The sequence below is a fragment of the Anastrepha ludens genome, chromosome 3 (assembly GCF_028408465.1).
Source record: "Anastrepha ludens isolate Willacy chromosome 3, idAnaLude1.1, whole genome shotgun sequence".
In the NCBI taxonomy this organism is placed as follows: domain Eukaryota; kingdom Metazoa; phylum Arthropoda; class Insecta; order Diptera; family Tephritidae; genus Anastrepha; species Anastrepha ludens.
Genome location: NC_071499.1, coordinates 50782629 through 50805305, shown reverse-complemented (window position 1 = coordinate 50805305; position 22677 = coordinate 50782629). Strand labels below are relative to the sequence as shown.

At 35.8% G+C, this 22677-nt stretch overlaps 1 protein-coding gene across 6 annotated transcripts in view; it reads right to left on the bottom strand.

Moving 5' to 3' along the window:
* The window catches only part of LOC128857928 (serine-rich adhesin for platelets-like), a 65571-nt gene that overhangs the window by 16577 nt on the left and 26317 nt on the right, over positions 1–22677 (bottom strand). For 2 of the 6 annotated variants that reach the window (XM_054093781.1, XM_054093780.1), the window contains exon 2: positions 268–7411. In XM_054093781.1, coding sequence (XP_053949756.1) covers positions 5787–7022 — 1236 coding nt within the window. In that variant the 5' untranslated portion in view covers positions 7023–7411 and the 3' untranslated portion in view covers positions 268–5786. Of the gene's footprint in view, positions 1–267; positions 9906–22677 lie in introns of those variants that run through there. The other 4 variants (XM_054093782.1, XM_054093783.1, XM_054093785.1 and 1 more) reach the window with 3 other exon arrangements.

Genomic DNA, 22677 nt, shown 5'->3' with positions numbered 1-22677 from the left:
GTCACTCTGCCTTAATTAAATAACTCGACAATTTTAATTTACACGTTGGGTTCTAAACAATCAAACAAATATTTGCGTAAGAGGAGGCGGCAACTTTTTGCAGCGCAAAGCAATCGACAGATGTATTCGACACTGTTGACGCGACGAGCAATAAATTCTGCGCCGACGACAGAAAATACATACAAAACCATAAAAATGAAAAAGGATAAACAAATAAATATCAAAAAAACAAAAAAAAAAAAAACAAAAAAAAAAAATACAAATACAAAGTAAATTTTAAATAGAAAGTTTGAAAAGTGTCAGTTTAATTTCCGACACACAGGCACACACTCGCATTCAAGCGCTAAAACACACATTCCCACATGAATATTCATAGGAGTTCATACCTGCCTATATTTGTTTTGCTAATTCATTTTACTAATTGTGCACATATTTACACATCAATGTGTACACACACATACAAAGGTGCGTTTGTATACTACTCAACCACATAAACTCATCCTCAAGTGGCCAAAGCTCTAATTCTCATGTCCTTTTTATTACTTTAACGTATTAGAAACGGGTTCGGGGGATGCGTGTACATGCATGTTTACTAAGAAATTAACTCCGGAGGCTACTAATTTCACTTCTCCGAAATGCGAACGCATACACACATACTCATGTTTGTATGAAGATATGTGCCCTAATTTATGAACCAAAAAATGGTCATGTTCGACGCCACGTGCGACAAGTTGATAAGGTGAATGAAATTGTATGCATGTATGCGTGTATAACTGTATTCACAATAATAGCAGGACGACATATTTATTTAATCATAAATTTGAATAATTTTTTTTTTTTATAAAAATGTTTCATACTACAAGAAAAGCCATATAACTCAAAGTTTCAAACCACATTTTAAAAACTTCGATAGACCACCTGATCCCAATGCCAGACTCCATATTAGTTATAAAGGGTTTTCCAATAAGAGGTGTTATTCCCGTAAAAGATCAACAGTTTCGTTGCTTGTGTGGCACGTAGCGCCCTCTTGTTGAAAATAAACGTTGTCCAGATCAATACCATCCAATTCCGGCCATAAAAAATCGTAGCACAGTGAAAAAATCCACTCGTATTTCCATGCGAAATGTTGTGTTGTATATGTCGTTTTAAATTCCCAGTCACTTGGACGAGATTTGGGTTCGAGTTATGATTATGATAGGCTCGAAAAATTTAGTTTCGAAAAACACGCATTTAGATTTTTGAGTAGCTTATTAAATTTTTTTATTTTATTCTCTTGCGTTTTGCTCTGCTTCGCGAAAAAAAAATATATGAATTAACTTTCAAGTTTTTTCCTGGCGGCTTTTCATATGAATTTTTGTATTATGATTGACTGCTTGCCACTAACTGCCCACATCTCACGATTGCTAGTTAGTTAGTCAGTCAGACAGCTATGGCGTTACTCAATCATTCAACTGTCGGTCCGCGTGCTGGTGTAGTTGTGACATTTGGTTGTCAATGTGAATGTCAAAGTGTGGCGAAAGTGTTTTTATTTTTTTTTTTTTTTTTTTTTTTTGTGGCTTTCAATATGCTTTCGAGAACGTAGACACACACACACACACACTTCCAAACATGCGAACATTCATTTATGAAAATTAATCGCCTTTTGACAGCGGAAAAAAATGTTTATTGCGTATGCACTGGCTAGATTAGCATTGAATTGTTGTCGTAAATCGATTTATGATTAAATCACTTCGCTCTTCTGTGGTTGATAGAGTAAAATATTTTATTTAAGTTAATTGCGCTGTCAATATGTTTGTCATGGCATTTTCATACACTCGCCGGCCTGTAGTTGAATGCCACGAACCGCAGTCGATTTCGGTGCTTGCAGTGCTCTTGAGTGGCATTAAATGTTTGGCATGCAGGCATTGGTGAAAGTCAAATCCATATACTGCATACGAGGGTGGGTGCATAAGTTCCTGCAAATAAGCGGAGATGTGACTGCCAATTCAAATCCAATATTGCTAAGCACGAGCATAAACTACATTTCAGACTGTTCTGTAGGATGTTTTTGTTGGAACAGTTCTTTGAAACGGGGTTTTTCGAGCATTTTCATAAAACTAGAAACAAAGGAACTTCGTCCATTGATGAAGCACAATTTTTTGCGCGAAAACGGCCAGTATGCAAAACAAACAGAAGCTTGAAAAGTACGAGTATTATATGAGGGTACCCTTGGCCATCGTTTGGAAACATGAATTACTGGTTTTCTCAGTTTCGGTGCACTCGTAAGATCACAAGCACCTGCTGCTTCAACCAGCATTTTCTCAAGACTTGGCCTCGTCCGACTATTTTTGCTGTTTTCAAATATAAACAAACCCATTTTGGGAGTAAGATAGTTGGGTAAAATGAATAGGTCATCGATTAAAAAAACGTCTTATTTGAATATATATGATAGAAAGCATTAGAAAATTCAAGAAACTTTGGGGAAAGTGTGTTGAGTTTGAAAGAGTAGACTAAGTGGAAAAGTAGCACACTTTAACTCATAATACAAAAATTCATATGAAAAGCCGCCAGGAAAAAACTTGAAAGTTAATTCATATATAATTCATACATAATTCATATATACAACACAACATTTCGCATGGAAATACGAATGGGTTTTTTCACTGTGCTACGATTTTTTATGGCCGGAATTGGATGGTACTGATCTGGACAACGTTTATTTTCGACAATACGGCGCTACGTGCCACACAAGCAACGAAATCATAGATCTTTTACGCCTCTTATTGGAAAATCCTTTAAAAAGTTATCTAAATTACCAAATTTCTAAACACTCCTTTAAATTTGTTATGATAAATCAGTTCCTAAAATTATATCTGCATAAGCAGTTTTAGCATTACACAGCGGAGAAGCGCAACTGAAGTAAGCCAAAATCAGCTGAGCAGTTAAGCTAGATGCTAGAACTCCTGATCACCAATCCGTTAAAGCTTTGCCGCATTCGGCGTTTATGTCACAAAAGATAACCCAGAGGCAAAAATCAACATTCTCGACAACTGCTCTTCTTTGCTTTTCTTCGAAACCAAAAAGCTGCCGAAGCAGCCTCGGACATTTGCGACGTGTATGGAGAGAAGGTGTCATAGGCCAGTCTACAGCACGGAAATGGTTTGCAAAGTTCAAAAATGGTGACTTCCGCAGTGGAAGGCCTTCTGAATTCGATGAATAACGTCTCAAATCACTTTTTAAGGGGATCGGTCGCCAAACCAGTCGTGAACTGGCAGAAAAAATGAGCTGCGATCATAAAACGATGATCAATCACCTACATTCGCTTTCAAATGGCTTCTCAGCATCTCGCCCGCCATCGAGCAACACGCGGTCATACACAGCGCCTTTTGTACCGAATAGTCATGGGAGATGAAAAATTATGCCTATTCATCAATATGAAGCAAAAAAAGATGTGGGCTGGGTGGCTCCTGGAGATACGCCAAGGCCGAGAGTCGAGCCGGATCTGCAGCCAAAGAAGATCAGGATATGTGTTTGGTGGGACTAGGAGGGCATGGTACACTGGGAAATGCTCGAAAAGAATGCCGCGATCAACAGGGAGCTCTACATTGCCCAGCTACACCGCGTGAATGAGACTGTTCCACTGAAAATACATGATTGGCACGGTCAAACCATGCGCCTTCACGACCACGCCAGGCAAAAAAAGGAAACAGTAGCTAATAAAAGATATTATAACTTGATAGTTGATCATTTTTTATGTAAATCCATGTTATCCCATTTACATGGATAGTTCAGAGTCGATGTAAATACAGTTTTTACTCTTTACCTTAAGAGATTTGCGCGCAGTGGCACCTCGACGGACGAACCTTGACATTGTGAAAAACTTAATATAACAAAATTTTTGCACAAAGTCTCCTGAAAATGTCTCGTTGTAGCGAAATGTTTCATACTAACATGCGCCATAGATATAAGAAAGAATTTTAGTGTAGTGCATGCAAATCTTTGGAATATTTTAAACGGAGTGTAGTGTTTTGAGTGCAACTTCTTGTCGGCCTTGTTTCAATTAATGTAAACATTAGTTATCCAGTAAAGTGCAAGTCGAATTGCTAACGCGAAAAAACTTCAATTAAAAAGCTAAACACAAAGCCTTCTACAGCTGCACATTAAGGGTATTCCAAAAGGCGCGCCTAGCTGTTGGCTTCACAATTTTGATTCAAAGCATATGGCTCTAAACAAATGAAAGGAAACAAAATAACATAATTTGAATGTCCACCATGAGCACCAGGGCTACAGGTAAAATCAGTCAAACAGTGGTTTCATGATTGCCTAATAGTTGAGAACGTAGAGAAATCGATGGTGAAGGTTGCTCAGCAACACACATTGCGCTACAGCAGCAATATTCTCAAAACAACGCCCAGTTTTTGGTCTGCCAGTACATTTTCTATGCTCAGTTTCTTGAAATGGTTGCACTAACCTTTGCATCGCGAACTTTACCTTCTTTGCAACAACAATCGTGTACAACTCATCATCTTCTAGCTACTCTTAGAAAAATGCTAGGAATCATATTTACAGTTAAACTGCTCACAGCGTCAATTTCGCTCTGTCTCTCTCTCTCAAATATCAAAGTTGAGTGCTGATTTTTTAATACTATCAGCACATTTCCCCGACAGAAACTTAAAATGGAGAGACTAATAAGGTGACGCCGATTGGGGTACCGCTACTTTACTCTCCGCGAATTTGACAAAATCGCTGTGTGAGCTACGTCGCACTTGGGCAATTTAATGTAATGTAAAATTAGAACACTTAAGCCGTTTGCCAACACACTGATCGGGTCTTATCAAAGCGGCTTCAGACGTGGTAAGTCCACCATGTCTGAGTTCGGTATACCAACGAGGCTCATACGGCTTTGCAGACTGACGTTGAGCAACACAACCCGCTCCGTCAAGGTAGGAAATAACCTCTCCGAGCCATTCAATACCGTTCGAGGTTTCAGACAAGGCGATCCACTGTCATGCGACCTCTTCAACTTCGTGATGGCAATTGAGTAGTCGAGCCCTCTCTCGCATGACCAAACTGACACTTTTCAAGACGCTCATCATACCCGTGTTGCTTTATGGCGCAGAGGCATGGGTAGTGTCACAAAGCGATGCAGCCGCTCTTGGAGTGTTCGAAAGAAAAGTTCTTCGTAAGATCTTCGGTCCTGTGCGCGTTGGCGAAACTACCGTTCAAGAATTAACCACGAGCTGTATGAGCTCTACGCCGACATTGACGTAGTTCAACGCATCGCCATCCAACGCCTGCGTTGGCTAGGGCATGTCGTGCGTATGGATGAAAAAGCTCCAGCAAAGAAGGTGTTCGAGGGCGAAGTCCAAGGGAGCCGACGCAGAGGAAGAGCATTGCTCCGGTGGAAAGACCAGGTGGAAGAAATCCTATGTTCGCTTGGTGTACAGAATTGGAGAAGGCGCGCGCGGAGCAGAGGCGCCTGGAGAGAGTTAGTGAGGTCGGCCGCAACTCGGTAACGGGTTGTTATGGCCACCTATGTAAGTAAGTAAGTAATAAGAAGAAATAATGGTTCAATGCCATTTCGTGCCCTAAGCCAAGAGCTTAGCTGTCATTCAGCTTGACTTTACCTCCATCAACAAGAGTCGAAAGATGACTTCCTAAATCAAGTAACCAAAAGGAATGCAACCTGTCGCAATGCTCTTCGTTTCATAATTCATCATACAACCACATACTCGTATATAAATATAAATATATGTTAGCGAACTCTTACTAACTTACAGACTAATGCAAACAAAGAATAAATTAAGTCAAATAAATTGCATTACAATTCCACAAAAACATTTGTGATTTCTTTTCAATTTTCTATTTACCTTCACAACGCGATCACGTTTTTCCTTATCCACACCTTTCCCGCCGCTTGGCGGCACTAAGACGCGACCAGTCTGTGTAGGGCTAACGCTCGATTGATGTGTGCCAGAAAATGTGGTTCGATTATCACGTGGAAATCCCCAAACGGTATCAGCTGCAAAACTGTGCTCTTCGTTCTCATTTTCATTATCACTGCCTGGTGTTATCCTTGCGCTGCCATTGAGAATCAATGGCAACATCAATTTAGCGACTATGTCAACACCAGCTGATGGCATTGATCCTGATTCTGACACTGATGATGATGCTGCTGTTACTGCTGATGGTGATGAAGTGTTTGTACTCATTTGCAGCGGACCTGCATCACTAAAACTACTCACGTTGCTTGGTGTGGACGAAGAGGCAGCAGCCGTGAGCACTATTGACGCACTGGATTGCACCGTGTTTATCTGTGGATTATTGACCAAAGTCGATGATGTATCTACATCTGCATTTGTACCTACAATTGCAGCTGTATCTGTATTGGTATTAGCATTGCTGTTTGTGCTAGTGGCGGTAGCGTCTCTACTCTGCAATTTCCCATTCTGTTTCAGCCAATTCAGAGTGGTGAAGAGTCCTTGTTGACGTCCATTCGCCGCTTGAGACCGCACTTCGATAATCGGATCTACCGCCGCATTACCACTATTCGCTTCGGCATCCACTAATGCAACGGCTGGTTGTCCAATCACCGTACCACCTGCCGGTGGTGTTGGAGTGGTTGGAGAAGGTGAGCGCGTGTGTGACTTTGTGTACACATTTTGTGGCGCTACGCTGGCGCTAACTGCTGCCGCTGCTTTTGCCGTTGCCGTAGTTGTTGCAGCTGCTGCTGCTACTGAGGAGTGCGGCGATGAAGACATCGAGACGGTGTGTTGAGTGTAGGAGGCTACGGCCAACGCATAAGGCGCTGAGAATTCATCGAATTTGTATATATTTTTCGGATGATTATTGGCGTAATTAATATCGTGCAGTTCGGTGTCGTGTGCGCTCATGCTGTCGCTGGCGACTTTTTCATTCAGCTTGATGATGTTGGACAAATTGAGATTATTGATCAACGTTACGCCAGTGATGCCGACTAGCACAATGACGAAGCAGACGCCACCAATTAAGAGTAGAGGCGTTTTCGATGTTTTCGTGCACATTTTCAAGTGAATTTTCTGTTTTCGGTGCTGAGCAAATTAATGGTTGTTCGCCGTTTGTCGTTTGGATACGCAACTTTCTGCTGGCAATTGGTTGATGTTTCGTTCTTTTGTTTCTTTTTTCTTTTGCTGGTTTCTTTGCTTTCAATTTAATTTTATGTGTGCAAAATTTATTGTAAAAATTTATATTTTTTCGAAGTAAATTCACTACTATTTATTTTTATATTTTTTTTTGCTCTTTTTTATATTTTGGTTGCGCTACTTTTGATCCATTATTTTCGTTTTGTCTTTTATACTCTTTTGTAAATATCACAATTGTGGTTTTGGCTTCACTTTGGTCAATTTATTTCTTAGCGGTTAAACGTATAATTTTTTGATTACTACAAATGGTGCTTTAAGCGCACAAATTGAGATTTATGATATTTTAATTTAACTGCCCCAAAAGTGTGCAACCGAAAGCTGCAATTTCTACTTCATCGCCCAGTTTGAAATTTCATTCTAAAAAAAAAAATACAGTGACTCACACTGAAAATCGTGCAGCTACTTTTTGTGCATTTAATGATTGGAATATTTTCAAAGCTTACTTTTCTGTTGTTAACTTATTAGGGAAATATTTCGATTGCAAATATACAAAGGATGCTTCGTTTAGCATAGAAATTCAGCATTGAGTCAGCACCTTAATGTTGGATCAACACCTTAATGTTGGGTCAACCCCTTAATGTTGGGTTAACACCTTTAGGTTTAAAGAGAAGAAAAGAAGTACTCCTCCTTAGCGCATAGAAAACGTTGATGTTACCCTACTAAGCGAATCCCCCTTTCTTCTAAAGCCAAACTCTGCTTTACATGAATTTGTAAAGATTCTAGCGCCTTCCAGATCACATTCCGAAGGCCCAAGCCTATGGTGCGTGTCTGGTATTAGATAAGTCGCAATTTAAGTTTCAAGAAATGGTAACACCAGTGTGGATAAGTTAAATCGCATATTGTCATCGTAAAGTATGCTATTTTTTTTATTATTTTACTATTTTTTATTATTAGTATTTTTTAATGTTTTAAGTAAAAGTAAAGACAATAATGCATTCAAGGAAGTTTGCGGATATTTTCTTTACCGATGGATCCAATAATGAAATAGGCGCTGGAGCCAGATGGCACTTTCACGATAGTAATAAGTATCACTATGCTATGGGGGAAATGGCAACTGTTTTCCGAACGGAAATTTTTGCCATCCTGAAAGTAATCGAATGGATAATCCAGAGGAGATGGAGCGGGAAACAGATTGGAGTTTTCAGTGACAGTCAGGCTGCATTGAAGACCCTAAAGAACGCGAAGCAAACCTTAAAAATTGTTCAAGAATGTAAGAAGAAGCTTAATTATGTCGCAAGACAAAACAGGCTTGTACCGCTATGGGATCCAGGACACTCCGGTGTTCAAGGAAACGAGATTGCCGATGAATTGGCCAACTGTAGATCAGCGGTTCCAGCACAAGGGCCAGAGCCAATAATCGGAAACAGTTCCGTAGGAATCATGAATCTGCATAAAGAGCGATGGCCCGGTCAAGAACACTGCAGAACTGCAAAGTGTTTTGTGACACGTCCGAACAGAAAACTGTCAAACAATCTACTAAAACTTAGAAGGAAAGACGTTCGGTTGATGGGCACAACCCATGGGGTCAGAATATGACCACTATTGGAATCATTGAGGATCCAATGTGCCTGTCGTGCTTGGGGGTGGCGGTTAGCACTGAACACTTTCTCTAAGAGTGTCCTGCCTTTGCTAGAGCACGGCTACGAGTTTTGGGTTCCGATGTCATGAGAATGAGTAATATTCGTTCTTTTAAACTGGAGGATATTTAAAGATTTGCCAAAGAATCTAGAAAATCCTCACAGGTCTAACTATCTCTATCTCTGTCTCTATTCTTTGGTATCTCTTCCTCTGATACTTTTCTCCTTCTCCCCTTGACTATCTACCCTCTTTCCAGAGCTTTAAATACATTGAGCTTCTTAGCCCGAGTGTTTTTGGGAGCCACAAAATCTCCTGGCTCTTTGACTCGACCTTTTCAAATTTCAATTTCAAAGACACTTTTCTATCTAAGGAGATACTGTCAATGCATAGCGTCATCAAGCTTTTTTTGCAGTGGCGGTAATTTCTGCATTCGAATCCAACAAAAAAAGATTAATTTAGTTTTGCCACTCTTACAGCAAATGAACGAGACAATATGCTAATATACTAGCCATGTGTTCACCACTTTCATACCATTGCCCAATAGATTTGTGGCTGCTGATGGATTTGGAAGCCACAACCTCACTCTCCAGCCTTCTAATTGGTCATAATTTCTAATTTTCTCTTACAGTCTCTACATTTAATGTAAATTACTTGAAAATGTATGCAATTTAAGCAATTAAGTCTTTCAACGTTTTAAATTACGCAAATAAAAACAAGAAATAAAAAATCACATCTACGATCTCTTCTCAAAACACTCGACACCTAACAAATGGCCAAGAAGAACAGCAGAGAAATGCCACAATTGCCACACTCAACGCGCAGCACAACATTTTATGGCGTTTATAGTAATAAAAATGATGAAGAATGAAATTTAAATAACAGCAACAATAAGAGACCAAGTCAATGACAAAGGCACGGACAACTTAATTTCGTCTAAACAATGGCCATAATTTGGATGTAGAGATGCAGAAGGAAGCAACAATAAAAAGCACACAACAGTGAAAGTGGCAACACAACAATAAATAATGAATGTGGAAAATTATAAGAGCAGAAATGAAAAGTCATTAAGTAGAAGAAAGGACGAGCGCAAGGACAAGTGAAAATTAATAAGCATCTAAGTCTTAGGTAGCAAACCAAAAAAAAACAAAAAGAAAAAAACAAAAAAAAGCAAAAATAAATGAAAAGAACAAATAAAAACTAATAAGCATTTTAATGAAGAAGAGTAGGTAAGTGAAAAATATTGTAATAATGCGTCCAGAAGTAAAAAACCAGCAGCATAATTTATGCAAGGTGGCGCAGATAGCATCAACCTATTTGAAAACGGTCAGAGATCTGCACATAATGGCTATTTTATAATACTCGCAATGATTTGTATGTTGAAAATTTTTAGTTACTTTTTTAATAAAAACATAATTAATTCACTAACAAAAATAAACCATATAAATCGTGGTCTAAAACTTAACGAAAAATTCAAGAAACTTCAACGATTTTTTTTTTTTTATCCATATTTAAAATTTGATAAAAGGAATTTTCAGAAATTTTCTTGGTATGCAGTTTTAGAGTTCATTTAATTTCCGTTCATAAAATGCAAATTTAAAGTGCCCCAAAATACGCAGTCGTTTTTGATAATTTTTTCCGCTAAGGGTCTAACGCATTTTTACTAAAACAGAAACCATTTCATGCCTACATTATGGAGTGAATCCAAGTATTTTGGGCATTGCCGAACATTTTTTTGAAAATTGGTTTATTTGTAGGCATGAGTATAATAAGAAGTAAACTGTTTGAAAGCTTTGGAAAAAATTTAATAGTTTTGAGATTTATTCAACGTTTAAAATTTTGATACAAAGTTGTTTTAAGTGAAATACAAAATTCTTTTTAAAAATTTTAATTATTTTCTTAAAAAAGTTTTTAGGAAAACATTTTATTTTATTTTTGTTTTTGTCCAAAATTGTTGGTAATTTGTAAACCACATTTTTTTGTTTTTTAATTTTAAAAACATCTAATGGTTTTGAAATTTATGCAACATTCAAAATTTTGGTACATAATTGTTTTAAATGAAAAAATTATTTTTCACATTTTTTATTTGTTTTCAAGATTTTGGGAGATAATTTTATTTCATTTTTGTTTTTCTTCAAAATTGTTGGTAGTTTGTAAGAAACACCCTCAGATTTTCACGTTGAATAAATCTCAAAGTTATTAAATTTTTTCAATATTATAAAAAAATTTTCAAAGTTATTAAATTTTTTCAAAATTATACAAATCTTTCAAAGTTATTAAGTTTTCTCAAAATTATAAAACTCACTTAATTTTTTGAAAATTATAAAATTTTTTTCAATATTATAAATTTTTTTTTAAATATATTTTATACTAAAACAAAGGAGTAAAAATATTACAAAGAATCGGAGATATTTCGCTTTAAAATGAATAAATCTCAAAGTTATAACATTTTTTTAATTATTTAATTTTTTCAAAATTATTAAAGGTTTTCGAAGTTATTAAATTTTTTCAACATTATAAAATTTTTGAAAATTACTAAATTTTTTAAAATATATAAAAATTTTTTAAATACATTTACAATACAAACATCGAAAATTTTTCGGTTCGTAAGCAACACGCCTCGGATGTTCACATTGAATAAATCTCAAAGTAATTAAATTTAATCAAAATTATAAATATTTTTCAAATTATAAATTTTTCTCAAAATTACCTATAAATTTTTTTTTCAAAATCATTAAATTCAAATATATTTTATACTAAAAAAGGAATAAAATATTAAAAAAAGTGAAAATATTTCGCTTTAAAAAACTACAACTACATTTTTTAACGTTGAATAAATCTCAAAGTTATTAAATTTTTTTTAATTATTAAATATTTTTCAAAATGAGTATTTTTTTTTTAATTATTAAATTTTTTTCAAAATTAGTAATTTGTTTATGTTTTTGTTTTTAATTATAAAATTTTTTCAAAATAATTATTTTTTTCAAAGTTTTTTCCAGTTTTCTTTTTATTATAAGCAAACCAAAAAACTTGGGTTGCAATTGCTTTAAGTAGAAGCAAATGCATGCAATCCTTGCGGAAAAAATGATCAGAAATGGATACCTGGAGCCTTTTTTTTTTTTTTTTTTTTTTTTTTTTGAAGTTTTAGATCTTGTTTTAAACGGTTTATGTTATTGAATGAACTAAATTTTCATAAAAAAGCAAAAAATATTTATCGTACAAATTATTGTGATTACTGTAAAAATAACCATAGAAAGAAGACTTCTGACGCTGCATGAAATTATTTTATACTTTTTTAATGTAGTCGGCCTTTTATAATATATTTGACAGATGACAGACACCAAATTGATTGCATTTCAAAGTGGAGAGGAGTAGGTTACGCGAAATAATTAATACAATAGTTAGAATGTTTTTGCGTAATAATTCGTTAGTGCTTTCAATAAACGTGAATTTCAGACACATAATTCATTTCATTTAAAGACACATAACTAATCCTCATATCTTCCATGACGGTACCAGTCTACTTTCAGTGAGCGTTATTCAAATCGGCTATTCTACGTAACAAACCGCAGTCTCTTCAGCCATTCAAGAATAACCAACCGCCAAAACCCGACACTCTGACCAGAAATCTTGCCCAAGGGGCTGCGCAATGCCGTAAATTCTTCCAATTCCAATTTAGCACTAATTGTGGTATACTTTTTGAAACCTGAAAATTTTTAAACCTCAATACTTGAAATAAACAAAGAGCTTTAAAAATATATATATTAGATATCTTTTTTCAGCTTTTGGAAGCATGGCAAAAGAAAATCGAATGCCACTCTTTGTTCCACCTTGCAAGGCAAAAAATTAAAAGGACCCAAGTGCAAATTTTATTGCCTGTGCATACCACTGTGGGCAGCAAAATTAGGCGAATAAGCGAAGCATATTAACATTTTCATTTTAATTGCAATAATTTTGTGATATAGTCAATGCCACACCAATACACACGCAGGCAGAATGAATGCTGTAGTAAACATAATATATAAAGCCCTGTAGTAAATATTGGAATAGTTGCATAAAAGGATTGCAAGAATATTTATGATGGTTCGGATGGCTAAACGCAAAGAAAAATTTTCTTGTTACGACCAGCTACATTTTTTAGCTACTAAGAAAAAACACAACAAAAACTAATTAAGGGGGCAGATACCAGTAAAATTTAGAAAAAAAAAAAATTTTTTTTCATAAAATGTTAATATAATTCTTTAAGAATATGTCGAAAAAATTTTAGAACGTAAATTTTAGTATTTCTTATATTATAGATCGGCAACCGTGACGACTCTTTTTTTTGCGTTCGAGCACTGGGAGAGGTATAGGTATTTACGTTGCCGAGGTTAGACGCATTTTTCTCAAAACTATATTTTTCGAATTGGCGTACACGATAACTGACCGATCTCCCTGAAATTTTTCAAGCATCTTTTTTATGATATTACTTTCTATGTGTCTCAAGTTTTCGAAAATTTGTGGAAAAAATAATTTTTTTTAAGCAAAAATAGGAAAATTCGCCCCAAAATTCTTTTTTTTTTTCAAGCATTTTATTCCGCGAATTTTTTGTTTCCATTTTTGTTTAATTCATATAGAAATTATGACATTAATAAACAAAAAAATTTTTGGTTTTTTGTATTCAGGTCACTGACGCCGATGCTACAATGCCCGCCGATTGAAAAGCCCCGCTGCGACCTGGAAGAATTGAGTGTACATCCGCCATTTTAAATTATTAAAATAAAAAAAAAACATTTTTCTATTATTTTAATGTATAAATAAACTGTATGCCAGTTTAAAAAAATATATATATTGACTTCTTCATTTTAAATAATTTTAATGAAAATCAGGGAAAATATGGCTGTTTACAGGCATCTGTCCCCTTAACACCTTCTTGTTTGAAGTTTTTTGTTTTGTTTTTTATTTTTTTTTTTAATTTTAACAACTGTTTTCTTTAATTTGTGGACTTCTAAATTTACTATACAAAAAATGTGGACCTGTTTTTTTTTTAATTGCGTCGGGAGGCCATTTTTTGAACATTTGTGAAGCGAAATTATTTAAAAGCGGATGTTAAAACATATCGAGCTGGTGACATTTTATACCAAATTTCCGCAGCAGTGCATTTTTTCATTCAATTGCTTTGCTTTTTGAACTGGTGATCACTGTAACTTAAAAACCGCTTGGTCGATTTCAATTAAATTTATACTGCTTTTGAAAAGCATAAAAAATTCGTGCCTGATCGAAGGAGTTTTTTTTTTAATAATTTCGATTATTTTTAAACAATTAATTGTCGGTTCTTTTCTCGAAAATCAAAAATATTCCCTGAGGCCGCCAAATTGTTAGTTTTGAAACTTTTACAATAACTTTTACAATTTTTAATTTTTTTTGTTTTTTTTTAATTTAGCTAAAGTCAAGTCGAAATATGATGTTTTAATGCTATGTTTTTATTTTTGTAAAAGAAAGCAACTGACTAGCAAAAACAACAATTAAAAAACATCATTTTTCGGGCCTATAACTACCCTAACCCCTTAATGAATAATGGAAATCCTTTGCGCTGCTGAGTTGTTGTTGGAAACTTAGGCTAAATAGAAAAATTAAGTGTTTTTGAGAGTATTTTATAAAAATAATGGCATCGCCAATAAATTATTCCCTGATCTATGACACTGTGCAACAAATTTTTTGAAGAGGAGAGCGATTTCCAAAATCATAGTTTTGTTGCTCATTTCTTGTTTTGTTTTTTTTTTTTTTTTTTTGCAGTGGGTTCTGTTGCTGAAATCGGAAATCTTTATATTACGTATCAAAAGTGTTATAAATCGATTTAGGTTAGAAATAATATTAACAATGCTTTACAGCAAAATTTCATGCGGATAATTCTTCTACAACCCTTTAACCCACTAGTTACCATTTATACGGACAAATTTTAGCCTAGTGCAGAAAGTCCTATCAAATATGGCATTTGAAGAATATTTAGAAAACTGCTGGGCATGCAGTTTTATAGACCATTGAATTTTGTTTTAATGAGTGCTAGTTTAGCCACTCGCTTAAAAATCTCGTTGATTCTTGAAAGATTTTATTTGTATACTTTTTTGAAAATTTTCGTCCATATAAAGCGTATGTTCGGAAGCAATTTATATAGAAGAAAGCTCCATTAACATTCTTCGCTCCTCCAGCATAAACTATACTATATGTGAGAGAGAGTTCAGTGAGGCAAGCAATGATGATCAGAGTTCTACATAATCGATTATTGTGACAGTTGAACTGGTTCGCTTGCAGTCACGACGCATAGACCGGTTCGGTCCATAGCGAATATTGTGACAATTATGCAAGCTAAGTCACAGCTTTCTAGGAAGAATTTACTCAAAAACCATTCCCCACACTTTAGCCTATGTCCACCTAACCACTGTAGCGCCTTTCAAGCTGATCTGACAGCAAAACCATCTTTGACTGTTTGCTCTGACCGCCAAGCAATTGAATGTACGACGGCCCCGAACGAAAGTTTCTTCTGATCACAAGTGCAATCTAGGCTACTACGAAGTGGACAAATTAGACGACGAGCTCTGCTCAAAATGCGGGCATCCCATATTCTCCTTGTAAGTGCTGGCAAAGACATTGATGGAGTGAATGGCAGATCGTTTTTGGAACAGACTTTAAGGTAAAAGGACGAAAGCAAATCTAAGTCACCAAAACATATCTCGATTATGTCTCGTTACTGTCAGTGATAGACACTGTTTAAAGAAGATCCATATCCTCTCCGTTGGCTTTCCTATCAAATACTGCAGAGACGAAGAGAAACTGGAGAGTTGCATTACCTTCGTAAAAGCCCGTCTAAAACTCATCAAATACGACATAAGAAGAAGTCATCGTTCACCCTCTAATGCTCGAAAAGCGCAGAATTTACTTTCTTTTAAATATCCCGGCAGGGTATGCTTGAACATCCACATGGAGCTGTAACTAAAATTGGCGAACCGCAGAATGAAAAAAGACATCACATTTTATAGCAGGCGAAACCAAAAATATTGCACCTGCATAGCCGAAAAGGTTGCATGCAACACGAGCACATACAATGCAAAAACAAGCGCGTACAATGCCGCAATGAGCAAACACACACAAACATCCGACACCTGCCACCACACAAAAAAGCCCAGCACGAATGGGTACGCAGCAATGCACACACTTAAGAGGGATGGAGGAGGAAAACATGAACAATCGTGCGCGCGAATGGCAACATTCAACGCTCATTATTTGCGGTTTTCAAAAGGCTTTTCATTATTATCTCACTTGCCAAAGCGCGCGAGGCACAATGTCATGCCGGTGCTGCAGCCCCACGCATACCTAAGTACAAAAACAAGTAGAGCCTTAGTACTACCACTTGCCACCCAGCACTACGAGAAACACCGGCGACGCATTTCAACTACACCCCATTTCAACATTACTCTTCTTCTTCCTCCTCCTTTTTGCTTCCTTTTGTAAATGTTGTTTGGTGCACTGTGCACTATCGCCGTTTTCGCTATTTTGTTAAGTGTGTTACTCTTATGTGCGCACAAAAGTATGCTACTTTTTGCAAGTGTGCGCTGTTTTTATGTGGTTGTACGCCCTGCGTTTGCATGCGGTTTTATTTGCGATTGTGTGTGCTGTTTTTGTAGTATGAGTGCGTGCATGTGATGTGGTTGCGATTTTATGGTGGCGTTATAAAAAAAAAACAAATCTTTAATTTTACTTTTTGCGCTTCGTTTCGTTTCTATCTGCATTCTTTTATTTGAATATCTCTGACCGGCCTTGTGTTCCAGCGCTGAACTCGCATTTCGGCTGCCTGCATAACATTAACTACAAATTTCGAATACACAAAGATGCACTTTGTGTAAAAGAAGCTAGCCAAATATGCTAGATCAAAGGAAATCCGCAGCAGCGGCAGCAGAGTAAGTTGGATATTTTGTTAATGCTTTTCGACTATGAATACCGGCCGACAGTGGTAGTGCAAAAAGTAATATTTTGAAATGAAATGGATGAATAAAACTCCTGAATATTTTCAAAGCAAGCAAATGCTTGCGCAATCCAACTGGGAACAGCTACAGTGGCAAACAAAATATTCTCGATGCCACCGCTAAAGTTCGGGAGTAAAAACAAAAGCCGCCGTCAACGCTTAGAAAACTTCCATTGAATTTGCATTGGAAAAAAAGTACTTTTCCGTAAATATGGTACAAAATGTTACCAGATCGCTATTCTTTTATCGCCTCTTTTAATTTTTCTTCACAAATGTTCAAAAATTGTTACCGGACCCTGAAAAGACTACAACTTTCTGGGTGTAATAAAAAAGTTATTACAAATAAACAAATTTTTTTTTTTTTAAATAATGTAAAAAACATTTAACAGCAAAATTTCTTAAGCGAAAAATAAAGAAATGAGTTCAAATTTATATTCTTTATTTATAAAAAATTGTTTTTAATTTAGGAGGTTTCCAGGGCCGTTTAGTATTATTATTATGTTTTTTTTTGTTTTTTTTTTTTTAATTTTGGGAGGTTTCCAATTCTACGACATTGGTAACATCAGGAAAAACACGGAAAAGATTTTTTTTTATACTTTTGTTGCACATTTTTTAACGCGAGGATGTTTTCAAGATCGTAAAAGGAAAAAAAGGAAATAAATATAATATTTTGGGAGGTTTTCAGAAAGGCTGTTTTTTAATTTTAACATTTGTTTTTTGTAATTTGGGAAGGTTTTCATGCCGTACTTAAATTTTCTTTTTTTTTGTTTTTTTTTTTGTTTGTTTTTGTTTTTTTTTGTTTTTTTATTCTGGGATGCTTCCTGAGCCGTAGAGTATAGCATCAGGAAAAAATACGAGAAATACATTTTTTTATAATTTGGCTATGTTTTTTTAAGGTAAAGATGTTTCCAGGATCGTAGAGGGTAGCATCAGGAAAAAGAGAGAATACATTTTTTTTTCTGTAGTTTTAAAAAGTTTTTAGAAGGTTTTCAGAGGCGTAGCGAGTAGAATCAGGACTTCAATCAGGACTACGAACAAGACAAATTTTTTTATGTTTTTCTATGTTTTTTAACGTGGCAATGTTTCCAGGGTCGTATAGGGTAGCATCCGGAAAAAACGAGAAAAAATATTTTTTTTTGTACTTTTAAAAAGTTTTTAGAAGGTTTTCAGAGTCTTCGCGGGTAGAATCAGGACTTAAATCAGGACTACGAGAAAGAACTTTTTTATAATTTTTCTATGTTTTTTAACGTGGGGATGTTTCCAGGGTCGTATAGGGTAGCATCCGGAAAAAACGACAAAAAATATTTTTTTTGTACTTTTAAAAAGTTTTTAGAAGGTTTTCAGAGCCGTCGCGGATAGAATCAGGACTTCAATCAGGACTACGAACAAGAAAATTTTTTTATAATTTTTCTATGATTTTTAACGTGGGGATGTTTCCAGGGTCGTATAGGGTAGCATCAGGAAAAAACAACATTTTTTTTTTCTTGTAGTTTTAAGGTCTTTATTGGAAAGTTTTCAGAAAAATTTTTTTCAAGTTTAACATTTCGTTTTTGTAATTTGAGGACGTTTCCCTAGAGTGTAGAAAAAAAAAACATCATAAATATTTGGTTTTGTAGTTTTAAAAAGATTTTATGAGGTTTTTAGAGCCGTAGAAAGTAGTCAGGAAAAAAGAAAGGCATTTCTTTTTGTTGTTTTATACAGTTTATTCGAGAAATAAAAAATTTCTTTGAAGTTTTGAAATGATTTTCTTTATTAAATTTTGGGAGGTTTCTAGGGTAATTTTTTTTTTGTTTTTTGTATTTTGTCGAAGTTTCCAAAGCCGTAGAGGGTAACCTCAGGAAAAAAAAACGAAAACGAAATAAATATTTTCTTTTGTAGTTGTAAGAAGATTTTAGGAGATTTTTAGAGTCGTAGAAAGTAGAGTCAGGAAAAAAGAAGTACATTTTTCTTTGTTAATTTATTTACAGTTTTTTGGAGGTTCCCAGAGACGGAGGAGGCAGCATCAGGAAAAAAACTAAATAAATAATTTCGTTAAAATTTTGAAACTATTTTCTTTATTATTTTTGGGATGTTTCTAGGGAAAAATTTTTTTTTTTTGTTAATTTTTAATTTTTTTTTAATGTGGGAGGTTGTCAGCGCCATAGTGCGTAGCGTCACGAAAAATTATATCCCAATAAAAATGTATATTATACTGCTGAGTACTTTACGTGCCACTATGAAGCCTAGCTCTTACTGCCGCAGTTCGAAATTGCACGCAATGAATCGCGGGTGAATAAGACACGCTGACTGATGGAGACCTGTAACCAATTATAGGTCGCGAATGAATCGCGGTGACCAGGCTATCAGAAATTCTAATTTAATTTAATCGAGCCCAATCTAGATTAGATTCTAACGAATGCGAAGTTCCGCTAAAATTATCAATACTTCCCTACTCCCCTCTTTACTGCTATTAGCAGACCAAAATCGTAAAAGTGAATGCCAAAAAATAATTTCACCGGCATAGCCAGTAATTCTTCTTCTTTTCGATTTTAGCCGCGTTTAACAAAGCACGCCAGTCGTTGTTTTTTTCACTAATCGGCGCCCATTAGACACCTCAAGTGAAGTCAAGTACTCCTCCATCCAAACTATTCAACGCAGAAGAGACTTTCCACTTTCTCACCAATTCGTGCACTTCTCTTATTTGCATTCCTTTTAAAAAACTTAAATATAAATAAGAATATATTTTCATTATGCAATAAATTGTATTTTATGAGAAATAAATTTTATTCGTGGATTTTCACTAAATATAATCAGAAGAAGTCTCTCTCTGCACTTAAAGATGATTGTTAAATTTAGTCGCTAGTATAAAAATACACGCCAATTACAGGTAAGTGCAGGCCACTTGCAACGGCAATGGACACAGCTAAAACAAGTTAACATACAGAAATACACAGCCGTGTATGCAAAGAGCCATGCACGATTTTCAAGGAGACACGCAGCTATCACAAAGTGTAACTACTCGTATAATGACAAATTGCGGCCGGATGTGCGTGAGCACAAAGTGTTGGCCGTGCAGAAATACGACAGAAGAAACGCAGAATAAGAAAAAAGGAATGAGATGTAGGTAAAAAGCAAGTAAAGTTAAAGATATGGGACTGTGCAAGTATATGCCTGGTGATGTGAGGTGAGTCTTATTATTTTTTATTCGTTCAAATAATGTTAAGCTGGCAATTTAAAATTCAATTTCTTTGCATTCTCTCCTCTCCTCTTAAGTGGTATATAACACATAGATGTTGAAAATTGAAATTGTTGAAACGGAAATCGGTGACTAATCTACTGCTTATATATTTCCTTAGTCATGCAGTTCATTAAATGCAAAAGTGTTGAAATTAAATTTGCCATAATCTGCTAAAAAGCTGGTTTCTTATTACTTTCGAAACGAGTATTATTTGGATAAAGGATTACTATTCTCTAATGCACGAAATCCAACATAACCGTTATTAGAGTTTGTTTTCTTAATTGCCACTTGTGCAGGTTTCAGTTGCATTACAGATACGGTCAGCTATATGGAAAATGCGGTCAGCTGATTGGAAAAGTGCTACCTATTTTCATGAACTATTTAAGGGGACCCGGTGGTCTAGAAATTTCAAAAAAATCGATTTTTTGTTTTTTCGATATTTCGAAAGTATAGTAGCTTAAGAATATACTGTGAAATTTTCATGCGGAAATTTCCAATATTATAGCTTATACAGCCCATTAACTAGATAGAGAGCGGTCCGCGCGTTCCTGTACCTCAAACTTTAAACTCTTTTATCTTGGGCCTGGTGTTGCCAAAAACAAAAACTATTCAACCGAATCGAATCGAAATTTTAATATGTTATTCTTAATGTCAAATTCAAAACCGCACCATTGCGTACATTTTTTGTATTCTAGTACGGGACATAACTACAGTCATACTGATTACTAATTTTTTTGGTTTTTGTGTTTCAGATAAACAGAAGAGCCAAAATGGACAACACCGTCCAGGTCCCATTATTCAGGAGAGTCAACTTCAGCGCTATTTTTAAAATTATTAAAATTAAAAAAAAAATTATTTTGCATTTAAAAAAAAAAAATACTGAAAATACCCTAAATTTTCGAGCTCTAGACCACCGGGACCCCTTAATACAAAAATGGGTCAAATATAATAATTTTTCCATCTCTAATTAAGCATCAAAAAGGTCTAGGTAGGTAGGTAGGTAAGATGGCAAGAGTACCACAGGTACACTTCAAGTAGCACTTACGTGCCATTTTGATACCACAATGTGGACCACTACCTGTGAAAAGATTTAGGGAAGAGAAAAACCCGTATAGAGCTATCCAGTGCTGTTGATGTAGTGGAGGAGGGAAAAGGTATCTAGGGTGGAGAATTTCAAGTAATCCCCAAAAGGCAGGCTAGGGAATCCCAAGCGCCTAGTCGCCAGAGCCGGACATTTGCAGAGAAAGTGTTCCACAGCCTTCTTCTCCGCAGGATCCCACAGCTTCTGCAATAGGGATTGTACGGAATTCCAAGCTTCTCTGCATGAGTACCGATCACCCAGTGAGCAGTGAACATCGCAATGAGTTTGGAAATTGAATGGCAGGGGATTCCCAACACCTTAAGCGTTCTATTCTATAGTATTATTCTAGTATTGAGGCATCATCGTGGGCTGTTTTCGAAATAGCACACGTTGAGACAGACCTCCATCTGCCTTGCGTTTTTTTAAAAAGAAATTGTGTAGTTTCCCTTTAACAACGACCAAGGGGACACCGATGTCTGAGAAGGGGACAGTTGGAACCGGTTCTGCCGACCCCTTCCTGGCAAGCTCATCGGCAATTTCATTTCCCTCTATATTCCTGTGACAAAAAGGTCTAGTTTTTTTAAATTTAATTTAACAAAATTTTAACAAATTTTTACCGAACTTTTTACGAAACCAAATATGCAGTTTATTACATAAGTTTCGAGATCTGTCAACTCAGACAAAGTTTGATATTTTTAATAGTAAATGTGCTCAGAACGTTTTGTCATACGAATACTATTCTAATCACTTACATGTACTTGAAAAATTCATCTTGGCCGAAAATGGAATCAAATAGTGAACATTTTCGCGCTGATTTGTAGTATGAACCAAACCAAAAATAAAACAAACCAAAAAAAAAGTTTAAATTGTTTAAACTTTTTGTTATTAGGCACCACCATTCGAGCCAATGTGCTTCACTGGTTTACTGAATTCAGTCTCTCTCTCGCACTTCGCTACAGGACCGATTTCACAGGAGCCCTCCAACACCAGTTGCTGTGCCAGAAAAAATATTTACTGGCATTTCACGATCGTCACGTGAGCTTGAGGCATACATAGGAATAGTTATTGTTGTAACAGCATTAAGAAGTTTGAGGAATGTTGCTGGAGAGACAGTTCTTGGCAGGTTATAAAACCGGCTCGTTCCGGTAACATAGAACCGACTTGAGTAATCGCACGCCATGTGGCAAATCGCTAAGAAAAGCTCAAGTCCGTTGGTGCAAAGAAACGCCAAACGCCAGCAAAACTGCAGTTTCATGGGCAATGCTTTGTAAGGCACGAAAGTAATTTGTAATTATAGATATTTGTTTTTACTTATCTACCTTAAATTTTTTAAATTGCAACCCTAGGAGCAGCGCCACCAGCTATTCAAGGACATGGTTTTAGTTTGTGATTTGCCATAAAAACAAACATAGGAAATGTTAGATGTTTTATGCTTCATAATCGCCAAATAGCCACGCCAAAACTTATTTCGGTGAACGTCCGCTCAATCCGTGTTCGTGTATTTTTCAGTTTTTTGATGTTATTTTACACTGATACAGCATGATTCATGATTCCTGTAAAACTGATTCCGGTTATTGGCTCTGGTCCCTGTGAGGTCACCGCTGATTCGCAGTTGGCCAATTCACATGCTGTGCGTGTATAATTT